General features: G+C 34.7%; 5 protein-coding genes and 1 long non-coding RNA gene across 7 annotated transcripts; 2 read left to right on the top strand and 4 right to left on the bottom strand.

Annotated features, from left to right (window-relative positions):
• The first annotated feature begins 6,881 nt into the window (after positions 1–6,881).
• LOC136818448 (uncharacterized) lies at positions 6,882–8,977 on the top strand. Its single transcript, XM_067074790.1, has one exon. The coding sequence runs from the start codon at positions 6,941–6,943 to the stop codon at positions 8,819–8,821; it is 1,881 nt and encodes a 626-aa protein (XP_066930891.1). The 5' UTR covers positions 6,882–6,940; the 3' UTR covers positions 8,822–8,977.
• A 1,128-nt stretch (positions 8,978–10,105) lies between these two features.
• On the top strand, positions 10,106–11,647 carry LOC136818455 (uncharacterized). 2 transcript variants are annotated; one of them, XR_010848238.1, is made up of 3 exons: positions 10,106–10,281; positions 10,507–10,597; positions 11,049–11,647. It is a non-coding gene; the product is annotated as an uncharacterized lncRNA (long non-coding RNA). The 2 variants fall into 2 exon arrangements; XR_010848237.1 differs by having other exon boundaries at positions 10,507–11,647.
• A 577-nt stretch (positions 11,648–12,224) lies between these two features.
• LOC136818480 (uncharacterized) lies at positions 12,225–13,913 on the bottom strand. Its single transcript, XM_067074814.1, has one exon. The coding sequence runs from the start codon at positions 13,911–13,913 to the stop codon at positions 12,225–12,227; it is 1,689 nt and encodes a 562-aa protein (XP_066930915.1).
• A 4,225-nt stretch (positions 13,914–18,138) lies between these two features.
• LOC136818481 (uncharacterized) lies at positions 18,139–22,625 on the bottom strand. The gene is made up of 4 exons (XM_067074815.1): positions 22,592–22,625; positions 19,973–20,047; positions 19,663–19,773; positions 18,139–19,196 (listed from the first exon to the last, which is right to left on the bottom strand). The coding sequence occupies exons 1-4, from the start codon at positions 22,623–22,625 to the stop codon at positions 18,139–18,141; spliced, it is 1,278 nt and encodes a 425-aa protein (XP_066930916.1).
• Positions 22,626–22,845: 220 nt separating this feature from the next.
• On the bottom strand, positions 22,846–23,478 carry LOC136818482 (ATP-dependent DNA helicase PIF1-like). The gene has a single exon (XM_067074816.1). It carries the CDS (start codon positions 23,476–23,478, stop codon positions 22,846–22,848), a length of 633 nt encoding a protein of 210 aa, XP_066930917.1.
• Positions 23,479–24,409: 931 nt separating this feature from the next.
• LOC136818483 (uncharacterized) lies at positions 24,410–25,879 on the bottom strand. Its single transcript, XM_067074817.1, has one exon. The coding sequence runs from the start codon at positions 25,877–25,879 to the stop codon at positions 24,410–24,412; it is 1,470 nt and encodes a 489-aa protein (XP_066930918.1).

The following is a 25,879-nucleotide window of genomic DNA, read 5'->3' on the forward strand; positions in this document are numbered from 1 at the left end:
TTATAGATATGATGCAACCTACACCCATTAGTGACCTTTTACAAAAAAAATGAAGTTCATAGCTCCTTCCAATTTTTCAGTTATTTTCCAATAAGTGGAAAAGTGGAATTCTACCCTTCTCGCCAACTTGTAGCAGTCAATCATACTTTATACAAGCCGACATTAAATTTACCGAGGAAAAGTTGATTTTTAGAGAATGTTAAATGTTAAACATAACAGTGATACAACAATTATTGACAACAAGTTAATCTTTTTTATTTAGGACAATAATTGAATTTGTTCATAAATTTGTTTAGTTCTCTGTAAACAGCGCCAGGGGTTTTCACTTTTCTGGTTGGCTTGAAACCGAACAAGTTTCAAATACTGACAGCTGGTATGTCTCAATTGTTCCAGAAAGACTTCTAGCGTTCTACTTTTCGTGACAAGTTTGAATTTTTCTATTCTGATGCAAATTGTTCGACAACGCATCTCCTCTGCTCGGTTGAAAATTGGTTTTGCCAAATTTGAGAGGTCTTCTTCGTTTGTTCGATATGAAGCTAAAACCAATAATAATTAGATGGAATTATAAAGATCTAAATCCTGTGCTCGTTGAAAAGATCATTAGATGTTTTGTTTTACTTGCTATTTTCTAACAAATGGCTGATAAAGGGTGTGATAACTGGTTTATCGTCAACTTAAAAAATATGACCAAACTTTTCTTCTTGACACTCATCAATTGTGCCTTTTTCGTTTTTTCTCTTTCTGTGTTTTTATTGACGATAAACTTTAACGATCTTTCATGTTTGACTGCTTAGTAAGATAAAATGAAACTAGCCGGTACCCGGCGTCGCACGCCGGTTTAGCCAGCTGTTGCTGAACGCATTTTAAAGTCCTTTGGATGTTGGGAAGCTGGCTTAAAATACGATGAAGTCAAAATTAAAGGGAAAAATTATCTTCAAAGTTTGACTCTGTCCCTCCCAGGTCACGTATCTTTTAACCATATTTTGAAAAAGATTTTTAAATTGTTGCAAAAATGATCAGAAAGGGCGTTATTCACGAGATTCGTCGAAAAAAGGCAGCCCGTGGGTACTTAGGCAAGAGAAGGATACGGGCATGAGCCGTTCTTAAGGATGCCTTTTTAAAAATGGCAGTCCCTGTAAGGGTTGGAAAAATCAGAAAATCAAACTTCAGTCCCAGTAAGAGTCGGTAAAAATAGGGAAAAAATTCAGCTTTTTACCCCCACAGAAAGATAGAAATTTAATCAAATTAGTCCCAATAAGGGAAGTAAACTTCACAAAATTTCGCTTGTTTCTTCTTCTCTCTAGTCTCGCTAAGGGTCCAAGGGCCAAAAGTCAGGCAGCTAGGCACCTTCGTCATAACTTTTCGAATTCAACAATGAATGACTTAGATTTACAGCAATATAATTATCGACATAGATGTTTATAAGTCCCTTTTTACGAAAAAAGATCTCTTGTTTTTACCGCCTTTCGAATGTATTGTTAATGTTGCTGTTTAGTTGTTCCAACAAACTTTTCTTGTGATTCTTATGTTTTAAATGTTTTAAATTTCGAAATTATAAATTGAAATTTGTTCTTTTCTAAAAAAGATATTGTTTGAAAGATTTTCTTTTGTTTTGTTTTAAAACGAATTCGAATGTCTCAAATCAAATAAAGTCGTTAATTACATTCGAAAACATAAAACAAAAGAATAGAGAGAAAAAAAGAAAAAACATAAGAGGCAGCCTCGGGCACGTCTGGGCAGATATTATAATCTATCAATCAAAACAAACTTATCGAACAACTCAAAGTCTTTATAAAACGGCGCGAATCTGATTTAACACATTTGTGGGGCAAGAAGCAAAAGTCATCTTTTAAAAGAACAAAACATTGCGTTCGAAAACGAAAGTGACACACAAACAAAATGACATACAGACTACGGCTATTAATATATAGATATATAAATCGAAAAAATCTTACCAACTGCACAAGAGGGAAATTTTGATCGACATTTTTCGCTTTTGATTCCATAGTGAGAGATAGCGTGGTGTGGCACCAATTCAACTGTTGGGAATACCCCGTGTCGAAATTTCTTCGATTTGCGAAAACGGAACGGTCGTTCCGCAACCCCTTTTATGTTGATTTATTTTTTGCTCATCAACCTCACTACATAATTGTTACATTGCAAAATTAAACAATGATTATGCTAAAACTTAATGTAGTCGTCTTCCAGTGCGCGGGCGAGCTGACTGGTATATGCCACTTCTATAACCATGCTGTCTTACCTCTGAAAAAGCTAATAAAATGCTAATGAAACAGTAATGAGTCGTCTGTGACGACGTTCTGGGACCGCAAGTTTTACACGATAATATACTAAGGGACCATTCAAAAAGTACGGAAAAAAAACAACAGAAGTTGAACTTATTTTAATTTTTCTCAAAATCCCCTAATTTACCTTTGTATAGACTGTTTAATACGATCTAAATTTTTTTTGAGGGGTGGGGGGTCATTTCAAAAGCGTATGTACGCGAAAGGGGGGGGGTAATGCCAAAGCGTAAAAGGGGGAGGGGATGGTCAATTTTCACCGATTTTGAGCGTACGTACTTTTTGAATGGTCCCTAACTAAAAAGTTTTAACATAGGCAAGTTATGAATCCTAAAACAATTACTCACCAAGTTTATTGGAGTCGTGTTACTATGCGTTAGAACAGAGATTTGGGAAAAGAGGATAAGAAACGCCGCTGCCGCTCGCTGTTTTCCTATTCTTTCCCTTTGAATTTGGCACCCTTTGAAGAAGCAAGGCTGTAGAATAGTTGAGCAAGAAGGAAGGCCGAAACAAAATGGCGTTACGTACAGGTTAACCAATGTTCAAGAAAAAAGTCCTTGAATAAAGCTTTCCAGTGAGTTCTTTGTGAAAAAGAGACTGGGGAGTGAATCTTTGATCTTCTGGGGGTTTCCCCTGAGAAAATCGAGGAAAATCATTCTATATTCTGGGAGTAAAGATGGCGGACATGAGGCATGCTTGAAATTTTGAAAATTTGGGACCAATTTCTTTCTGACTTGTATTGCTCTGAATGAATTTTTTGTGTTGCAGACATAATTTTTATGGGTAGTAGGAAGGTTGATTGTGACCACCTATGCCTTAGTTTTCCTGGGCACTCTCTAAAACTTCTTGGCATTTTGATTTAAGATGGGCAAAATCGATTGATAATTTTGTTGTTTTTTTCAACTTTTAGATGAAAAAAATAGTGTAATCTTAGAAAAACTTCCTCCATGGTAATGGACTTGAGATTCAGTAAGTATACTTGATTTCCTCTGTGGTACTTTTAGCTTTATCTAGGGAAACCATTGACTTTTGGGTTGGAAATTTCAAGTTTCGGCTAACAAAAACATTGTAAAGTTCAAATAACCTCGACATGTGATATTTATAAAGTCTGACTATTGATGGGCCATGATTTTGACCGGTCAGTGGATTGACTCACAAGGCTTGGACAATTTTGCAGCCAAAACATAATTTCATCGGTGGACTTTACAGTCTGTGTTAGAGTAATTCATGCAGATTGCTTAAAAAAACAAAAAAGCCCTATAGTTGACAGAAGCTTCATGTTCATTTTTGGTAAAATTTATTTCAAGTAGACGTTTCGGCTTCTCAACAGAGAACCATCCTCAGTACAGTAAAATTAAAATGAATGAAATGCATTCTAGTTACAAATTCTAAAAACAGTTTGAAAAAGATAGGTAATTACCTTCATAAAATGCATTAATAAAATGTCGTTAAACAATAAAACATTATCAAATTTCTAAACAAAAAGTATTGACGCTAAAATCTCAAAGGAGAGAATAATTAATTATAACAATTAATATACAAAGACTCTCCAGACCCACTCCACTGTTCAAGTAATGAGATCCTGGAGTGGGTCTGGAGAGTCTTTGTATATTAATTGTTATAATTAATTATTCTCTCCTTTGAGATTTTAGCGTCAATACTTTTTGTTTAGAAATTTGATAATGTTTTATTGTTTAACGACATTTTATTAATGCATTTTATGAAGGTAATTACCTATCTTTTTCAAACTGTTTTTAGAATTTGTAACTAGAATGCATTTCATTCATTTTAATTTTACTGTACTGAGGATGGTTCTCTGTTGAGAAGCCGAAACGTCTACTTGAAATAAATTTTACCAAAAATGAACATGAAGCTTCTGTCAACTATAAACTTTACACTTAAGTTGTATGAAAGGATTGATTTGTTTAAAAAAAGCCCTAGTTTTACAGTAGATTTTCATTTTATATATTTTCAGGGCTAGTTATCGTCATTTTCTCTATGAAATATTGTTTATAACAACACTACCCAGAAAAACCATTCCACAGAAAGATAAGTATGGGCCATTGGCCATCAGCACTGGTGCAATGAAGTAAAGATTGACTCAGGATGACTCAACATTTTTGCATTTTGACCGTCACGTTAAGGCATGGAAAAGTCTGCTAAAAAATGAAATTAAACCTGCAGAACCTATATTACGTGCATTATTCAGCTTGACCAAAACAGAATGGAATAATAAATATATGCAGAGGATGTTAATATTTTGTAAATGTTTTCTGGACAACCGTGGATATGAACAGTTGAACCTGGTTGAGCACCGCCTACATAACCTTTGAAATTGGACATATACTTGGAAAATGTTCTCTGGAAAAAGTGGATTTCCATATACGTATTATGTAAATTTGATCAGTCTGGAGAATTTTTATCGATGGAGCTGTTTTGTATAACTATTGTATTTTTTTCAATAATGTTTTTGGATTATTTTATGCTTTATTGTTTCGAGTTCATATAATTAAAGCTCTTAAAAGAAAGATTTCATGATATTTGTGATCTTCTAGCATTGATATCATGAATTACCTTAAGGGTATTAATTTTCGCGGGGATTATATTTCGCGAATTTCGCGAGTTTTTCCGAAATTCGCGAAATATAATCCCCGCGAAAATTTTAAAAACCTGTGGATTCGCGAAATTCGCAAAATATAATCCTCGCGAAAAATTTAAAATCATGATTTTTGCCTGAACCCCTAGGAAAATGAAAGAAATTCGGTTAAAAAGGGGCTGATTCGCGAAATTTTATCCTCGCGAAAATTTAGAATTCCCGTCTTCGTGAAAATAAGTCCCGCGAAAATTAAATTATTTCGCGAAAAAATTGTCTCGCGAAAATAAGTTACCGCGAAAATTAGTACCCTTAAGGTATCATCGCTTCTTTTTTCTTTCTTTCTTTTGAGCTCTATTTTTGTCATGTTTCCAATTTGTTCTAATACCCAACATCACTACCCGGCTGAAGAGGCCTCCATGATTTTTCTTAGAAACTCTAGTTCAAGAAATAACCAAAAATTATCCTAGTTTTACAAGCTTATCATTTTTGGTTTTATAATGTGAATTTCAATTCTTTTAGCTACAGTATGTATAAATTGATCAAATTGATTCGATCATTCTATAAGGAAAATATTTTGGTCAAAGCTGGGAAATTCTCCCCTTCAGGCACAACGACGAAGGCTTGAGAAACACTGCGTTCAAAGTGAAAAGTGCTTATAAAAAATATCAAAATCCGCGATTTAAAAAAAAAATTATTTCACTTTCGATATCAATCACGGCTGCCATTTTTTATTTGTACTTCTAGTCTTGTGCGCATAACGAATCAAGCGCTCTGATTGGTCCAGAATAAAAACAATCGATCGGCCGCAGACATTTCAATAGAAACAAAAGCTTCTACAGCCTAGCTTCAAATAGATGAATAGCGCATTTCTTATCCTCTTTTCCCAAATCTCTGGTTAGAACGACAATAGCATCTGTGTGTTGCCTAAAAATATCTTGTTCGGGTGCTAAAAAAATTAAATATGTCATATTTATCAAATCAAAATAACTAAAAATAGCTGAACATTTTAAGAACAGTTTGACTTTTTTTTGCTCATAAAAATCTTGAATGGGTATAAAATTTCGAAACCTTTTGATACTTTGCATTAATTAAATAAAAAGTATCCAGCAGGAAACCAATTTTTGTATTGTGGTAAAATAAGGTAGCCTAAATAGCGATATACCGGGTGCACCACAAAAAGTTTAACATTTTGAATCATTACACCTTTTTGACACCTTTTTTTGGTGCACCCGGTATAGTCCTTCTATTTTCATTTTGATTATTGCTGATGATTTTTCCGTTAAGTAATAAAACTGAACTTTTGTTAGTTTTAAAAGCTCAGATTTTTTTGTTACTCTAATCAAGAAACAAGCTAGATGCTGAATGGACCTACCTGATGATGAAAGTTAGATAGCAATGCGAGGAGAAAAAAGAAAAAAAATCAGTTTTAGTTGGTCGCAAAAGTCAGTTTTATTGACAATTGAATCATGATTGATGGTGAGCATTGTTATCAATAATGTTTTTGTGTAAAAAACATAGAAATGAATATAAGGAACAGGGACACGTTCCTCGACTAACTGAAAAATTGGAAGGAGCTATGAACTTCATTTTTTTTGTAAAAAGTCACTAATGGGTGTAGGTTGCATCATATCTATAAATGGGAGCCATACCGTTCGATCCAAGTTGGCCAGAAAGACGGAATTCCACTTTTTCACATTTTGGTTAAAGTCAGTCAGGGACACGTTCCTCGACTAACTGAAAAATTGCAAGGAGCTATGAACTTCATTTTTTTGTAAAAGGTCACTGATAGGTCTAGGTTGCATCATATCTATAAATGGGAGCCATACCATCCGATCCAAGTTGGCTAGAACACTTTTTTTAACCACTTTCGATTTGAATCTGATTCGCGTTGACGCTGACGCTGACGCTGACGCTACGAAACTGACGCTGGCTTCATTTTATTGTAAACAAACCAGGAAAATGGTACCGAGCTCGAGTTAAAAAAAAACAACAACATTAAAATCGAAAGTATGAAAGTGAAAGTAAGACGTTAGCAGAATAATAAATGGATGGAGAAATCAAAGATTCCAGGAGCAAACGTTCATCCTATTATCATAAGTTACCAGCTGAAGCAAAAAGCAGGTATGATGCCAAGCTTCTTGCAATGCAGCTTGTGTATGATCCACTTGTGATTGGAAAAACATACTACCAGTTGACTGACCATTTTGAGCAATGGCCAAATTTGAGTTATGCTGATATATATGCATATCTCATTGACCACCCTAGCACATATAGCCATCAGCAGTTGAAGGCATACAAAGGACTTGATGGGTATAAATATGTAATTGCCAAACTTGTCAATAACGTCCTCGTCAAACCCATGAATCTTAAAGATGGAAACTACCATTTGGTCATGGCAAAGGTACGCCATGGTCAAAGTATGTTTAGCAAGACCCCACCTCGGGCATGGGTGTATTTGAATCCTGATGGCGAGGTTTGTTATGCCCATTGTACTTGTATGGCTGGACTTGGTGAAGCATGCTCACACATTGCAGCAATCTTATTTTTGCTTTACATGTCCACAAACCATAGAGAGCGGATGTCATCTAACTCTTGCACGTCACTAGAATGCCCTTGGCTGCCAGATTCTGCTGTCAAAGAAGTTGAGTGTCTACCAATATCGAAAATTGATTTCAGTGACCCTAAGAAACGAACAGAAAGTGATACTACCGCCACAACAGTGAAAGAAAAAAACCATATCAACCCCTTTTCAAGTGTACCAAAGCCTACAAAAGATGAGCAAAGTGCCTTCTTTAAATCTCTTGTTGGTAACAGTGCCGCACTTTCGTTGATTCCTGAATACAGTGATGACTATGTACCCTTTTCAGCTAGAGTTAGCCACAATCCTGCTAAACTATTTGACATACAAAACCAAAAGCTTCATTTCCATGACATTATTGCGTTAAGTGAACGTTATTTCAACAGTATGGCAATTTCAGAAGAAGAGATTGCTTTCATTGAATTCAAAACCAGAGAGCAGGCTAAATCAAATTTTTGGTTCAAAATGAGAGCTGGTATCATAACAGCCAGTAATTTCCGTAAAGCCTGTCACACAGATATTCAAAACCCTTCTCAAACATTGATTTTAGACATTTGCTATCCATCTACTAGGCGTTTTACTTCAGCGTCAACAGAACATGGCAATAAATTTGAAAAGGATGCACGAAATACCTTAAATGTATACCTAAGCTCGCAGCATCAGAATTGTGTGATTAAGGATTGTGGGCTTTATCGATCGCAAGACTATCCATTTTTGGGTGCTTCTCCAGATGGAATAATGGAGTGTTCTTGTTGTAGTGTTGGCTATGTAATTGAGGTAAAATGTCCCCACAAATGTACAAAGTCTGATATGATTCACCTTGCAGACACAGATAATGATTTTTGTATGGAAAAAGAGGAAGGGACTGAAAATAAATACAAACTCAAACAAGATCACCCCTATTATTATCAAGTACAGTTACAAATGTTAATCACAGGAATACCTAGAAGCTACTTCATTGTTTACTCACCTACTGTATCTCTGATTCAAGAAATTTTTATAGATCCTGATTTTCTTAATGAGAAAGTTCCTATCTCCAAGCAGTTTTATGTTAATGTTATTTTGCCAGAATTAACCAGCAAATGGTACTCAAGGAAATATTCAGATATTCCAGAATTTGCAATCGAAAACACTTCCTCCGTTGCTGAAAATGATTCAGAAGATTTGTGTTGTACATGTAATAGGGAAGTGAATGAAGATATAATTGTTTGTGGAGATAAATCATGTGTTGTTAGAGTGTATCATTTAAAATGTGTTGGTTTGGATTCTGCCCCTAAAAGAAAGTGGTTTTGTCCCTACTGCAGTAAAAAGAAAACAAGAAAATCTAAAACAAAGGTAGCAAATTGAACTTTGGTATATTGTAACATATTCTTTATAATAACAATAACTGCATCAAATATTCTAACATTGTTTCTATATATATATATATAAAGTATAAATTTTTTGTGTATTTATCCCAGGAAAATCAGTTACATAATTTTTACTCAAATCGTTTAGGTAATTACTAAGGAGAATAAATATTGTGTGTTTTCTAGAACCTTCAACGTATTTTCCAAGGAAAATTGATACATAATATTTTTTGAGTTAAATTTACGTATTCTCAAAGGATGATTAAAACAATATGTTTTTGAGATTGTTTTACGTATTTTCCAAGGAAAAGTATTACAGTATTCTATGTATTAGTAATTTAGATCTGTTCATGTATAAGGAAATGAAAATCAACACAATATATTTTATCTCATAAGGAAAATTGACGTTAAATTGTTAGAAATCAATTACGTATTTTTCAAGGAAAATTGAGTTTAGTCTCTTTTCACATATTTTTCAAGGAAAGTCTACACAATCAATTTTAGAGATTTATTTATGTATTTTATAAAGAAAATTGAGGTTTATTTGTTAGAAATCGATCTCGTATTTGTCAAGGAAATTTAAGTTTAGTCTTTTATCACGTATTTTCCAAGGAAAGTCAACACAATTAATTTTAGGGATTTACTTATGTAATTTCTCAAGAAAATTGAGGTTTAATTGTTAGAGATCAATTACGTATTTTTTAAGGAGCATTGTGGTTTAACCTTTTTTTGCGTATTCTCTAAGGAAAATCAACGCAATATATTGTAGAGATTTATTATGTATTTCATAAGGTAAATTAAGGTTTAATTGTTAGAAATAAATTCTGTATTTTTCAAGGAAAATTGTGGTTTAACCTTTTTTGCGTATTCTCTAAGGAAAATCAACACAATATATATTTTTGAGATTAATTATGTATTTCATAAGGAAAATTAAGGTTTAGTTGTTAGAAATCAATTCAGTATTTTGCAAGGAAAATTTGTGTATTTTTCGAGGAACAATTATTTATTAATAAAATTTATCATAGTTAATAGAGTTATAGTTAATAGAGTTTGAATTTTTTTTGAAAATCAACTTAAAGGTATAGTTTGTTACAAGGGAAATTTAGATCTATAATTGCTCCCGAAGGGAGCCTATGTTGCTTCACGAGGCTGGGGATCGAGCTGGCGAAAAATTGTTCAAGAAAAAACGGGACGATGTAACCTAGTGACCGCATCTATAAAAGATTGCCGTGTGGTGAGCTTTTAAGCTAGCTCGACCGCGCGAACAGATATTTTACGTTTTTGGCGCTCCAAAGTCATAGCTTGGAATACAACAACACCGCGTGAACAGAAATTTAGCGTCTTTAGCGCTCCAAAGTCATAGCTTGGAATACAACAAAAAGCAATGAAGCAACTTGGGACCAGTTGGTTTCAGAAAGTAGAAGGTATAATCCCACAGACTGTTCTGCAACTTTGATAGTAAGTATAATACTATTTTATCAAAAGTAATGTTTCAGATAGGATGTTTGATTGAAAATTATTTTACAGAATTTCTTTTTGCTTTGTATCTTTGTTGTTGGTGTATATATTATATTCAGGCATCATCAGTTAGACATTAGATACTTGTTACTTTTGGGTAATTATTATCAGAAATTGGAAAAAACTTTGCATACCACCATTAACGAACCTTCTGTTTATCTCCAGGCGATGTCAATTGAGGGATGGTGAAATTGACGCCCATGTGTGATCGCCCAATTGTTTAAGTGCGTCTCGCAGACCACGCGTTCAGTCCGGGGTAAGTCTCAAAAAGTAATGTTAAAATCCTCGGACACGCAACAAGAAAATCCCTGGAGTCCGGGGAATCGGCAGGGTCGTTCGAACATAATTCACCAGAATCTTTTAGTTTCGTTACTGTTCGATTTGGTTGCGGTAATCTAACACCTATTATCGTTTGATAATGTTAGATTGGTGTTTGAGAGAAACTTTACATTGCCTCCAAACTGCTGACTGCAGACCTTTCTTGGTCTGCACTTTGTCCAAGCTAAAATGTAAATTAAATGTTTTTGACTTTTGAATTTTTACAATTTTATTACCAGAAAGCTCTACTATTTGGAGGCGATACCAGTTTCCCTCAGTGATTACTCTTTTTCACGGTAATCAAACAGTCTGATTGACATCACCTGGATATTTATTACAAATTATCTATTGACAGTTTCTTCTTCTCTATCTGTCTATTCCTATTTCAGCTTTATGGTTTTGCCTTCCAGCCTTCGTTCATTCACGACAAATACCATATTAACCATTAAAGTAGTTTTACACGTTGGATGTACCGTCAACTGCTTTAAAGCCAGATTGACATTATATGTTTTTACGAGCTCTGAATCGCTGCTTCAAATACGCTGAGTTTGCACAAAGATAGCAGTTGTTCAACCAATCATCAAACTTCATTTTAACATAACATTTTAATGACAAGAGAGTTCTGACTTCAAAATGTTGAACAAGAATTGGTATGAATTGTCTGCGTTTTTAATGGAGCTGTGCAATGTTTGTGCAATGGGACACCAAAACAGCAACCATTTTAACCGAACCTCCACAGAATCATCTTTTTTGTACTGTCCAAGAAACATGGATCTGTTTGTTGTTGAAGAGGATGTGACGATAGAGAGAAAAAGCTGACCAGAAAGCAGTATGCCCCATGTTATCTCAAGTAATCCCATTTTAGAGCAGTTGACATTAACACTCCTTTTGTTGGAGAAATTCCTGAAGGATATTTCATGTTGTGTTCCTGTTGTTTGGTTGTATTTTGAATCATTTTGGTTTTGGAATGCTTCTGTATCCACTGTATTCTTTACAAAACAATATTACATTACGATATAGACAACAACTTAGCTGAAAATTATATCATTGTCAAAATATAGTCTTGGAAATTATAAATTCATGTTTTGATATGTTTGTTATTTCTATTTTTGTTATTGTTGTTTCAAAGAAAATGTATTTGAGAAGAAAGTCATTCTAAATATTTCCTGAAGATTATTCAAAGTCCCTGCCTATAAAACATGAAAAGCTTTGTAATTCAAGCTTTATAATGTATCTATTAAAGGGGGCATGTTTAGTGCAAGCTATGGCTGAGAAAAATTGAATACTTTGCAATATCACTGTATTTCTGACAAAAATAAACACGGCATTTCGCCTTTTCTGAATTTCAATCAATCACTGTCAAATGCCTGTCATCGGGAGCATCATAGCGAAAGCTACTTGCTAGTATATATTAATTAATTATGTAGTAGAATTATTTGTTAAAAATATTGCAATTAATCTTTAGACAACCTCTTAATAACAATCATAAACTCAATCTCAAATTAAATAGCAGAACCTTATTTTTTAAAGCAACAGTTTCTTAAAACAAGGCAAAATAATAATTTTCAATCTTTTGGAATAATGCTTGGGCAGATATTGCACAATGCGCTGCACACAAGGACAATGTCTGTTATTTGACTGTAGTCATTTACATCATTCATCACAGTGTTGATGGCTAAAACCCTTTGCAAATAAGTGTATTTGTTTCTCAGTAGACCAATTACTCTTTCTACATGAATTCTCACCCTGGAAATTGATCTTGAGGTATCCACTTCTTTCATACTTAATTGTGATTTACCTTTTGTGAAAGCAGGGATGACAATTTCTGCGCGGTAAAGGGCAGCTGATTCCTGTAACGTGAACCCTCTATCAGCAAGAACTACATCTCCTGGCTCAAGTCTGGATAGTAATCCACTGTTTTCTGTTAGATAAACATCTGAAACTCTTCCTCCCCAAGGCTCTGAAATAAAAGACACAGTCCCTTGTGGTGTAATTCCGATCAAAACTTTGATGGTGTTGTGTTTCTTATATTGAGAATATGTTGATGCCCGAGTAACAAGTTCAGAAGGCTTTTCAATAAATATTTCAAAGCAATCGATGATAACTGCGCACTTTCTAAACGATTCACGGAAACATGTAGGCATAGTTTTGTACAGCTCTTCTCGTTCAGGCCAACGAACCAAAAAACTCATGCGCCTAGCCATAGTCCCAATCCAGCGCTTAAAAATTCTACTAACTGTAGATTGATGTACTCTAAATCTGTAGGCAAGATCTTGCTCTAAAAGACCAAGCCTCAGTCTCATCAGAGTCATGATCATTTGTTGAAACTTGGAGAGCTTCGTTGTTAGGGTTGATTCGATGTATGGGGCATTGATGTTATATAAAGCTCGAAGAGCTGCTGCATTTGGAAGACCAGTGTAGAAGTTGATTTTGAAGTCACTGTCAAAGAAATTCCAATCCCATTTATAATAGTCAACTTCTGCCTGAAGATTCTTAATTTCACTGGATGAAATGGACGAGTCAAGCGAAAAGTCTATTTGGATCGAATCGTCAGTTTGACAGGCAGTTGAATGATTGGTTACCTGATTAGCTGGTATTGCCTGGCTTTCTGTTAATGATAGATCTTCCAGTAACGGTTCCAAATCATTTTCATGGTCTATAGTTTCATTTGATGAGTTAGAAGTTTCTGAACCTGCAATTTCAGAAAATTCGTTTTCGGAAAGTTCGTGTTCGGAAAGTTCGTGTTCGGAAAGTTCGTGTTCGGAAAGTTCGTGTTCGGAAAGATTGTTCTCAGAAAGTTCAACATCTGAAGAGTCACTTTTATCAGACGTTTTTGTGTTGATTGTGGATTCATCGTTTATAGTGTTTTGATTTTCAAGAAACTTTTGGCGTCTTCTCTGGAAAAGTCTGTTGTATCGATCAACAGAAGAAGTGTTTGTGTTATTTTGCTCATTATCATAGTCTTTAAAAATCGTTGGTACATAGCTCGGATGTCCAGATATGTCAACTTGTTTCCCAGATTTAAAGTGTCTACCACAAATCCTGGCAGCGTTTAGATTATCAGGTAGAGAGCCGTTTTTCATACAAGCCCTTACCCATAGCTCCCTTCGTTCCTTATTGGCTGGGAAGCGATGGAATGGAATTTCCTCTCCTTTCTCTTTGATCGAGAATGTCTTTTCACCAACTGTCTTCTTCCTTTTGTAAACTCGATAAAATCGTTTCTTACAGTTGGGAATGGAACAATTTTTTACCATCACATCAGACTTGAATTTTATTTAAGATTGCTAAAAAATAAAATATTTCCCGCGTACATTATCAAAGTGACACCTGTCAATCAGTTTCGTTTTGACACCTGTCAATCAGTTTCGTTTTGACACCTGTCAATCAGTTTCGTTTTGACTTGTGCTTTCCGCCGGAAAAATATGGACAACATTTTTGAAAAAACTTAGCTTTTAAGTAAGTGGAAAAATAGAAAAGTTGACATGTATGAAAACAGTCAAAGGTAAAAAGATAAAAATAATCAGATCTCCTTGGGACTCTTATATGACTTATATCGGACTTATATCCCAATTCCAACTGAACTTAATTCATTGGTTGTCATTTTTTAATACAGTAGAGCTCTGAACAGATCAGACATTGAGGATCATGAATATAGGCAAAATTGACATCTTTGACACTGGCAAAGTAAAAAGATAAACATAATCAGATCTTCTTGGGACACGAACCTTAAGTTCTAAAAAAGTATGTAACACAAGCACGACTTAATTCATAAGTTGTCAACTTTTTAATACAGTAAAGATGGAAGGTGCACAAGAAACAAATTTAACATCTGACAGAAATCAAAGAGAATAGACTTATATCGAATTCTTTTCATGGGACTCGAACGTCCAATATCAACTACCATTGAAGGGGGGGGGGCGTACGGGTTTGTCGGTGTGTCGGTATTGACCCTTTTTTGCGTCGGTGTTTCGGTGTTTTAAGTAAAAAGTGTCGGTATTTCGGTGTTGGACATGCCTTGCGGTGACGGTAAAATTGATTTTTTGGGTCGGTATTTCGGTGATTCGAGAAATACTGGCGGTAAATCTGCATATTTCATAAAGTTTTTGAATCTGTATTTCAGCTATTGAATATCTTATCTATACAAGAATTGTAGCTATGACGAGTAGAATTGTAGCTATGACGAGTAGAATTGTAGCTATAATATAGCTATTTTTGGGTAGCTATGTACCCTGTCTCATCCTCTTTTTAAAATTGTGTGCATAATGGTGTTTCTCTTAACCACTTCTTTACGGGAAATGTGCACTTTATGAAAAAAGTCATAATAGTGGGTAACAGGTAAAGAAAGCCAAGTTTGCAGAATTTCTCGAGGTCTCGAATGCAGCACTCATCAAAAATCAACAATCGTTAAATTCTTTCATTTTACGGAATAATCCATTAACCTATGATTTAGATGCGTTTTTCAGCATTTCTGGCACCTTAAATTTCAAATTTTGCCTCCTCGGGCCAAACCATGGTTGGCCCTCGAATCATATCTCATTTGCCTTTCAATATAAAATACTTCCTGTGGTCCTCCCCTTGCAGAGCTCTCTTTGCAGGCTTTCAATACCAGTTTAGTTTCAGCCTAAATCAAACGAACTATTTATCTGGATGGCGTAGTAAAATGACTAGTTTTGTGAAAAAGAGAGCGTTTTTAGCCAAATGAGATTTCCTGAAATATTTTTCTGTCGGCGCAAACCATGCTTGTGCCTTCTTTTACCCGCGTGGCTTTGTTTCAATCGGTTTGCGACCCTGTCTGGTTAAAGCGTTTTAAAGACAATGTAATGAGAAACATGCAAAGGCTTCAGGGGTTTCGACCCGTGAATGATTAGAAAACCCATTTCTTGGGATCGGGAGGGGTTCTCAGTTATAATGTCATGCCGTGAATAAATCACCAAATGAGAGATTACCAAAAAGATCGAAACTTATTGATGCTCGCTGTGGTTTTTGTGGTCTTATGCTGACTAACTTTCTCCTTTTTAGGAGCTCTTTAAGCCACTCTATTCATACATGAGGCTCTTTGCTTATTCTGCAAAAGCATAACATTATTCACGTTACTGCATTAAAAACACAGACACTTTATTTCAATTCTTATTCATCTCTTAAAAGTCAAAACATTGCAAACTTTCGGGTCGTTAAAATGTAATTTTAGAAAGAGGACATTCTATTGTTTAATTGAACAATGAAATAACGTTGCGCGCGTTCTTTTGTTTTGATGATTGGTTTAAAAAAGTGCTATATGTATAAAATGTCAGCATTTTTTAAAACAGCAATTCAGACCTCGCTAAAAAGCGTCAATGTGGCTTTAAGCTGGTTTGACCTTTCTCACACCAAAGATTTTTGCCAAAATTTCAAAGAACCCGTTTCTTGTTTCCGTGCCCCTTATTCCTGCCTCTTTTTAGCCATTGATCTTTATTAATGGAGAAAAAACTAAGACCAGCGGCGCAAAAGCTTAAAGATTATCAGGTAATTTTTCTGAGAAAATTTTAGAAAACAAAAATGTCGTGTAGAACAAATTGCCTTACAAAATCACCTTAGGTACAAAATTTCAATTTCAAGTATCAACAGCGCATGTATTTTATTTGAGGGGCTTTATTTTTGGTGCTAAATCGGTATAATATGGGGCGTTTTTAGACAGATTGAAAGTTGAAAGTTGAAAAATTTTCTGTCGGCGCAAACCATGGTTGCGCCTCCTTGTCCAGAAGATTTTTACATTTCAAATTACAAGGAAATAAATATCAAGTTATCATTACCACCATCTTCGTATAAATAAAAATTCCAAGTTTCTTAACTCAAAGATTCTGGGCGCTACTTTCAGCCATTCACTGCTCTTACAGTTTATGTCACTTAATGATGGAGGGCGCAAATAAGGACAAAAAGTACCAGGGGTGCCTATTTCATAGTTTGCACCATCGAGAAAATTAAGCCAGGTCGCTACTGAACAAGAGCTCTTTTGCGGCGCCCTTTTCTAACGGTGCTTTCGGCTAAGGTAGATTTACTTCTAATAACGTTCAAAAAGATCTCTTTTAGCTAAACAAGAGGACAAAAATGGGAAAATTTTCTCCGTTTGCGCAAACCATGGTTGCGCCTCCTCCTCCATTATTTTATACATTCAGATTTCTCTTTTGTTCCCTCGTTTTTTGCAAAGATCTTTTAAAAACTTTTTAAATGTTTTTCTTCAAAGTCAACTAAAGTAAGCACTAAAGTAAGCACTAAAGTAAAAATAGCACTTTAAACCTTCAAAGTGTTCCCTAAAAATTCTGGTCGTTGAAAAACTGAGATTTAAAGATTTGAAACCCTTGAATCGGCGATAGTTTTCTCCAAGAAAAACTGAACTAGTGCACTACTACGCTCGTGATATTGAGCATTCGTACTAAGAATAAAAAATCTTAAGCTTGCTTGCTCTAAAAGACGTCGGTGTCGGTGTTTTAGGAAAATTTTGTCGGTATTACGGTGATTTAAGAAAAATCTGTCGGTATTTCGGTGTTGGCAACCCTCGTACGCCCCCCACATTGAACATTGAAGCAACAACCATGACCACTCGCCCACACGACTACGTAGGGAACTGTGTTTGTTTTGATCAAATATTTTCCCGCGGATTTTTTATTCAACCCAACATGGCGGCAAGAACGCATTACGTAATGTTACGCAATGCGATGCGTGAAGACATTGCAAGGGTGCATATCATGAATTACACCAATAAAAAAGTTAGGCGTATTATAACAAAAGATAAATAAATGGGAATAAGGCTCTGTAAAAAAAATCAATAACCCGAGGCATTCATAAAGTACGTTCAGCTATTTAGACCTAATTTCCCTCCCCCTTTTAAACTTTCTTTCATGAAATTATTTGGCAGCAAACGTACTTTGTGAGTGTTTCTCTGCCTTGATTGATATAAATATAAACCAAAATATTACTACTTTCGATGTTAAAATATAAAACTTTCATAGAATAAACTATAGAATAAACTATTTTTATGTCATGTGTTAGATCTGTACACTAGTTATATCTAAATTATACAAATAATCATCAATCAGAATAAATTACATGATGACCAACGATGAAACGTCTCAAAAAGATTTCTTTCGACTCATAAATGAATGGAATAAAGGTAACAGAAGGCAAAATATGCTAAAAGTAAAGTAGAACGTAATGCAAAAAAGTTCACTTCGATCAACGTGTGCCCGCACATGTTGTTCAAAGAAGAACTTGAACAAAAGCTAAGCCATTAGGTCGATTTCCTTGTAAAACTCCTTTCCATGTGAAAATGGCATTATGTGGAAATGGTAAATTATTTTAGGAATTAGAACATTTCTATAGGACAACCTTAGACTTGAATCGTCAGAAGAACAAAATAAATAATAACGTTTTATGCTAATGCAAACTCGGTTATGGTTACAATATTTAACAAAAATCTTAAAAACAATAAAGTTTTTCACCAAATCAAATCAAATCCACTTCTTCTTCAAGTTCTGTAATTTTTGTGATCGTGCGTTTGTTTTTTGAATAAGTTATTTCAACCATGTCCGACAGCTCTAATATCTTATCCTCGATATCTTCTTTTTCAAAATGAAGAAAGTTCTTTCCCAGGAAAGGATGCAAAACCTCGGGGAAGAACGTTAAGGAAAGAGGATCATCATCGTTATTTTCAAGTTGGACATTACCAACAAATCCTAATGGTAGTTTGCTAATCAATAATCTTCCTCCACAGAGCTGACATGAAAAACTCTTTTGGTTTGGGGGCACTGTGATTTTTTTCTTACAATGAACGCAAGTTGGAAACAGATCAACGGAACATCCAATAATGGAAGCGACGATAGTAGGAAAGAATTTATCCTTGTGGGCTTTCTCTATTTTATCCCAATCTAACATATCCACTGCATTCCAATTAACATCTGTTACAGCAGAAGCATCAATTTCGATTGTTGACGTGTCAGTCACATCCAATTTTGGATAAGACCAGAGTGTTTTCAGTTTAAGTTGGGTAAACTCGTAAACAGCCTTTTCGGTGGTAATCTTGTCTATCATCTTTCCCCACACTGTGACTGAAATAGAAGAAGTAGTGGTTTCCACAATGACTCCATCTCTTGCTCTTTCATTGGATTTATCCTTCTTTTCAACGACGGTTTCATCTTTGATCCAGGCGAACGCACCTTTTACGTTAAAAGTGCCCATTTCATTTGATATGATGGTGCTGATGGGCGTGAACAAATTATCTTCATAATTAAAATTGGTGGTAACATGCTCCTTTATGACCGTCGAGAATTTGTAAATTGAGTTATAAAACAGCACGTTGTCACCTTGCGTAAGCTTTGTCAGTCTAACTGGTATTTGCCGCGCGTCTAGGAAAAAAGATCGTTTGATGGAACGGTTATGTTTTTTCATCACGCGAATAATGGATTGTTCATTGGGTGATGTCTTCAAATGTACATCAAAATATTCGTTTCCAGTGTGCTTGCTCATGACTGATTGAGTGACATTTGTAATGTAACCAGTTAAATCTAAATAAAATTAAATCAAATTTATGATAATTAAATAAAATAAAATAAAGTCTAATTTTTTGGGGGGAGGAATTTGAGCTCTGACAAACTACCTTAAAGGAAGAAATTTTGCCAAACAGGTTTACACCAAAATTTCCTTTTTCCGTCATCCGCCAAATTAAATTCCTGCCAAATTTTCTCATATTTAGTTCAATTTTTCACTATTTCTGCCCCAAAAGGGTGTATTTTTAACATTTTCACCTTGATTTTGAACTTTAAAATCCAAATTAAATTCACGCAGAAATTAATTTTATTGCTGATCCACCAAATTAAATTCCTTCTGAAAAAACTTTTTCGGCCTCCCGTCAAATTAAATTCCTGCCAAAATTTCTTCCTTTATTAACGGGTAACCCAAAAATTGGCATTTGAAATCAGACATCGTTCAGCTTGACATTGTCAACTGAATTGTAAAATGAAGTTAAATTACCTTGTAAATTAGCAGATTGCTTAGCTGGTGATGAATGAGAGGATGATTGTGAATGAGAGGATGATGGTGTTGATGGTGAATAATAAAGTCGTTTTCTTCCTGGGGACGAGTCTTTAAAAATGAAAAAATTAAATTAAAAGATATTTTTAAAGTTGCATGAGGTAAAAGTTACCATTTAAAAATTGAAATGAAAACAGCTCAAATATTTTTTCCTATTTTTTCGCTTGTTGCATGTAGACATAAAATGTGATTTCGAGAATCATCTAAAACTGTTTGTATATAAAAATGTGATTGACAATTTATACTGTACCTCTATTACTGCTTGTAGATGAAGATTTTTCAGGCGTTTTTGTATCAGCTTTTTCAGGTGTTGTTGAAAGAGAATCTAAAAATAGAATATTGAGACAAATATAGTAAAAACAAAAAAAGATTTCAGTCAAAATAAATTTTGAGCAAAGAGTTTGCAAAATTAGCTGCAATAATCAATTGGAGGAATAAGTGCGGATTAAATTACCCTTAAAAAAGGGGACTAATTTTTTGCAAAACATTTTTTTTGCGAAATTCAAAATTTTTGCGAGAAGTTATTTTTGCGATTAGCATAAATTGATAGATTTTGCTGGAATTAAATTTCGCAAGTTTCGCAAAGGTTTTAAGAAAACAAGCTAGATGCTGAATGGACCTACCTGATGATGAAAGTTAGATAATAATAAGGAGAAAAACGGAAACAATCCGTTAGAAAATATAATGTTTAGCGAAAAGGCATAACGCGTTAAATTTCATCATTGATTGTTGATGGGGAGAGGGAAGGGGAGAAAGGAAAAAAGATATAGAAAGTTCCGGTTGCAGAAATCATGTCGAATCATGCTTGATGGTGGGAATTGCTATCAATGATGTTTTGTTTTTTTTGAGAAAAAAACAAAGAAAAGTTAGGAAAAAGTCCAATGAAAATCTGCAAAAACGGCGATTTCTGGCATATTTCCAGCATTTTCGGCCGTAAAAAATTTTTTCTCAAGAAATCGAACTCGGTCATGTTTTGAGCATTGCGAATATGCATCTTTCTGCAAAAAATCAGAAAAAACTAAGGATGAAAATTTGAGAAAATGTAAAAAAACGGTTTTTCCGGCATATTTCCGGCATTTTCGGCCGGAAAATGTTTTTCAAAAATCGGGCTCCGTCACATTTTAGGTATTGTCATTTTGCATCATTGTGCAAAATTTCATAAAAAAATATAAAGTACAGCTCGAGAAATTCAAGAAATACTGTCTTTCCGACGAAAATAGGTTGTTCCGGCAATTTTTAAATAGTTTTGGCTTCAAAAATCAATTTTATTGATAATTGAAACATGCTTGACAGTGGGCATTGTTATCAATAACGTTTCTCTGTGAAGAAACAAAGAAATGTTAGGAAAAAGTCCAATGAAAATCTGCAAAAACGGCGATTTCCGGCATATTTCCGGCATTTTCGGCCGAAAATGAATTTTTCTCACAAATCGGACTCGGCCATGTTTTGGCGATTGCTAATACGCATCTTTGAGCAAAAAATCAGAGAAAACTATTGATGAAATCTCAAGAAAATGCCAAAAAACCGTTTTTTCCAGCATATTTCTGGCATTTTCGGCCGGAAAAGTACGTTAATTGAAAATCAGGCTCTGTCATATTTTAGGTATTGCCATTTTGCATCAGTGTGCAAAATTTCATGAAAAAATATAAAGTACAGCTCGAGAAATTCAAGAAATACCGTTTTTCCGGCGAAAATAGGCTGTTCCGGCGATTTTTAGAAAGTTCCGGCTTCAAAAATCACTTTTATTGACAATTAAACCATGCTTGATGGTGGGCATTGCTATCAATAATGTTTTTGTGTGAAAAAACAACGAAATATAAGGAAAAAGTCCGATGAAAATCTGCAAAAACGGCGATTTCCGGGATATTTCCGGCATTTTCAGCCGGAATAGAATTTTTCTCAAAAATCGGACTAGGCCATGTTTTAGACATTGTTAATACGCATCTTTGTGCAAAAAATCAGAAAAAACTAATGATGAAATCTCGAGAAAATGCCAAAAAACCGGTTTTTCCGGCATATTTCCGGCATTTTCGGCCGGAAAAGTACGTTAATTGAAAATCAGGCTCTGTCATATTTTAGGTATTGCCATTTTGCATCAGTGTGCAAAATTTCATGAAAAAATATAAAGTACAGCTCGAGAAATTCAAGAAATACCGTTTTTCCGGCGAAAATAGGCTGTTCCGGCGATTTTTAGAAAGTTCCGGCTTCAAAAATCACTTGTATTGACAATTAAACCATGCTTGATGGTGGGCATTGCTACAAATAATGTTTTAGTGTGAAAAAACAACGAAATATAAGGAAAAAGTCCAATGAAAATCTGCAAAAACGGCGATTTCCGGGATATTTCCGGCATTTTCAGCCGGAATAGAATTTTTCTCAAAAATCGGACTAATCCATGTTTTAGGCATTGCTAATACGCATCTTTGTGCAAAAAATCAGAAAAAACTAATGATGAAATCTCGAGAAAATGCCAAAAACCGGTTTTTCCGGCATATTTCCGGCATATTTCCGGCATTTTCGGCCGGAAATGAATTTTTTTCGAAAATCGGGCTCCGTCACATTTTGGGCATTACCATTTTGCATCTTTATGCCAAAAATTAGGAAAAACTAATGAGCCAATCCCGAGAAAAGCTAGTAACGAACGAACGAACGAACGAACGAACGAACACGGGTTAATTTATAGGACCTCCAAAGGTAGGTCCAAAAAGCAGAAATTACATATTTTGGCCCTATTTCCTTCTTTAATGAGAGAAGCTTGGAAAAGAAGATCTTCGTCTTGCAAAAAAAACAATAAGATAAAGAAGAAAATTCGCAAAATTTGATTTTGCAAAATTGATATTAAAAAATAGAATGTAAAAATAAAACTAACCTTGGGACATTGAATGGTTTGATTCGGAACTCATTTTTTTTGTCAATAATATTTCAATTTTTTGATCTGAAGTAAAAGTCAAGATTTCATATACAAAGGTATATTGCAAGAAATTTTACTACCTTTAGCGCCTAATTAAGACAAGACATCACTAACTGTGAATGTGCAAATCATATGCATTTCTTTTCATTTGTTATTTGTGCTAATTTTTCTAGTCTCCATTCTTCATGCAAACTTTTTCCTTCATCCATTTCTTAATATCTATTCTTATTTCTTGATGCTAACTCTTCTAGTCTGCTTTCTTCGCGCACTCTAAATTTAAATCTTTTCCCATCACTCAATTTATTTATTCTTTCGAATGGAAATGATTCAATGACCATGTCAGTCAGCTTTTTCACACGTGATAATGCAACATAAGTTAAACCATCCATGCTTTCTTTCTTTCCCAAATCCACTACAACTTTATCTAATGTTAGACCTTGAGATTTGTGAATTGTTATTGACCATGCAAGCTTCAAAGGTATCTGCATCCTTTCTTTCTGAATATTATCTTCAGATGAAGTCTCAACGATAGGCACGATTGGAACACAACTATCTTCGTCATCAAAAAAACTTGGCCCTGTATATTTATCAAATTTTACAATAACAGCTATAGGAAGCGCAGGTGGTAGATGGTTTCTTTGAAATATTATGTCTTTGACAATGCCTAAACTTCCGTTACAAAGCCCTACATCTGACCACAAGTTTCTTGTAAGCATTACTTTGGCACCTTTAGCAAGGAAAACTTCATTTACTAAACCAAATTCTTCTGAGGAAGATTTTGACGCACTTGGTGGAGTATTTTTTGCTTTGATGACTGCAATAGGTGATTGTAAAGAATCCAACATTCTCCCATTATGTTCTCTCACAACTTCATTTGCAAATGACAGTCTAATACATTTATCATAGTCAACAGGGTTTTTTTCAGGCTGTCTAGGGGGTTTCAAGGGGTACCCGATTCCGTAATTCCGCCAATTTTTTCTCCAATTTCCGTCACACCGTCTTAAATTGAACCAAAATTCCGTCACCGAAAATTCCTTTGAAATTCAATATTTTTGTCGAAATTTCCGCAAGTTTTGAAAATCTTTTACCAATTCCGAAATTCCGCAAATTTTTTTGCTAAATTCCGTTTTTCCGCACTAAAATTGTCTAATTTTCCGTCTCCGTCAGAGAACCCAATTTCCGTAATTCCGTCTAAATTTTCGCCAAATTCCGCCACTCCGTCCGAAAAAAGGACCGATTCCGCTCCTCCGCCAACCATGAAACTCCCCCCCTGTCTAGTCAAGAAAAAATTCCAGTCTTCCATTGTTGATTTTCCATTTCTCAAATTTTTCAAAGCTTTTCTAAATTTCTTTTGAGACTCATTCTCACCAGCTGATCTCATATTTGATTTGAGTTTCACAACAGTTCTAAAACAACAATAGGCAACATAGCCAGCAAGTGCTATTTCATTTTTTGGAAAAGAACTATACAAAACATCATCCATAACAGGTGGCAGTTGTGCAACGTCTCCAACTAATATAATAGATATTCCACCAAATAATGTTTCCATGTTTCCCTTAGCTTGACGACATCGACTATCTATCCAGCCTAACATTCTTTGGCCTACTACAGAAAATTAATCAATAATGATATACTCTATATATTCAAGGTCAGTTTGTAAATTATCAAGTGAATTTCCTTTGAGTTCATGGTTCAGTTTGTTTCTAATTGGCAATTTAAGAGTGCTGTGCAACGTTTTTCCATTAATATTGAATGCAGCAATACCAAAATAGGATGTCAATAAACACTTTTCACCGAGAAGTTTTTAATGCAGTTAATCAAATATGACTTTCCACTTCCTGCTATCCCAGTAATTATCATTTGCAAAGGGTCTGCATTTATTTTTTGAGCATGATCATGTACAATATTGTAAGCTTGGACCTGTTCCGCATTTAAGTTTTCGACTTCATATTGACTGTAATCTGTGGCATTTTCGTTCTCAAAAGTTTTTTTCTTCTCTTCAATCCAAAATGGCATTGCATTAATTTGCTCTTGAGTATAGGAATCAAACGAATCAGTCCAATACTGTTGATTTTCTGAGGAAATATTATTGGGTATGGAATTCAGGTCAGCAATATCCATCCAATCTTCACGTAAAAAAATATTTTCACTTTCGTCTTCATCATTTTCTTCATCTTCAAGCTGACATTCAAAATTGTTTGCATTAATGTAATGCCTTCTCCAATCTGGAACTAATTCTCTTCCTAAAGAGCTGTTAATAAACTCCTTCCATTTCTGGCAATATGTCTCATTGGTTGCTGGTAAACCTTCCCATAGACTATCTATAGAATCATTCCATGGTTTGTACTTGATCAATTGAAATTTACAAAATAAAGGATAACTGTCATTCTTTGGGTTTGGACTATAATTGGGAAAAGTACGAACAACAACTGCATTTTTCCTTTTTTGAATCTTTTTATCTTTAGCATTTATTTTCCAGTTCGAAATGAAATCTATGAGGTTACTCTGCCTAATTTCGTTATCTTCATATACATATCTAGAAGCATAATCATCTAAGAAAGAGGTCTTGGTTTCAATGTCATCATTGACAATTTTCATTTGTCTTGATCCCTCAAGAGAGCAACTTACAACATCAAATGAAGAGCAATATAGTTTCAAGGACATAATTTGATGCATAACTTCTTGAGCACTAAAGTCTCTTTCACCGACAGATTTGAAAATCAGTTTTCGAAAAATATTACCAGAAGTCTCCTTTCCTGAAAGATTACCAATGACAGATGTAAACGCTTCTTTTGCAACATCAGATATCTTTTCTGCTTTTGATGCATACTTAGCAATATAATTCAAGCAAGCATTGTGATCAAGGATAATTTGTATATCACAGTTAGCTCTCCATGATTGTAATTGAAGCTGTTGATGCCTATTCATTCTAGGATCGTTTCTTTTCAGAACAATGTTTGGAACATACTTCTCACCACCTCCTTTCAATTTTACTTTTTCAAAGTTTAAATGTGTTTTCTCAGAGTATTCAAAAGGAAATTTAAAACGACATTCCTGTTTTTCATTCTTGGTTCTGAGACAATAGGCGGAACTACACTTTGTATGTCGTTGAACGCAATTCGCAAGATCTATGTAATCTTGTTCTAAATCTTCTTCAGGTATATCCTCAAGTCTTTTTTTGCAAGGATGAACATTTGGCTTTTCCCCTTCATCAACAGGTCCTTCAATTGGATTCATAGCTGTCAT

Source organism: Clytia hemisphaerica, unplaced genomic scaffold (assembly GCF_902728285.1).
Source record: "Clytia hemisphaerica strain Z4C2 unplaced genomic scaffold, Clytia hemisphaerica genome assembly, whole genome shotgun sequence".
Lineage (NCBI taxonomy): Eukaryota > Metazoa > Cnidaria > Hydrozoa > Leptothecata > Clytiidae > Clytia > Clytia hemisphaerica.

Bases quoted from the DNA above. Each gene is read 5' to 3' on its own strand.
- LOC136818481 (XM_067074815.1), bottom strand. From the start codon at position 22,625: ATGAGTTCCGAATCAAACCATTCAATGTCCCAAG. The intron at 20,048-22,591 runs GTTAGTTTTATT...TTCTATTTTTAG, and splicing joins AAACCATTCAATGTCCCAAG to ATTCTCTTTCAACAACACCT. The intron at 19,774-19,972 runs GTACAGTATAAA...TCATTTTTAAAG, and splicing joins ATCTACAAGCAGTAATAGAG to ACTCGTCCCCAGGAAGAAAA.
- LOC136818483 (XM_067074817.1), bottom strand. From the start codon at position 25,879: ATGACAGCTATGAATCCAATTGAAGGACCTGTTGATGAAGGGGAAAAG.
- LOC136818482 (XM_067074816.1), bottom strand. From the start codon at position 23,478: ATGTTGGATTCTTTACAATCACCTATTGCAGTCATCAAAGCAAAAAAT.
- LOC136818480 (XM_067074814.1), bottom strand. From the start codon at position 13,913: ATGGTAAAAAATTGTTCCATTCCCAACTGTAAGAAACGATTTTATCGA.
- LOC136818448 (XM_067074790.1), top strand. From the start codon at position 6,941: ATGGATGGAGAAATCAAAGATTCCAGGAGCAAACGTTCATCCTATTAT.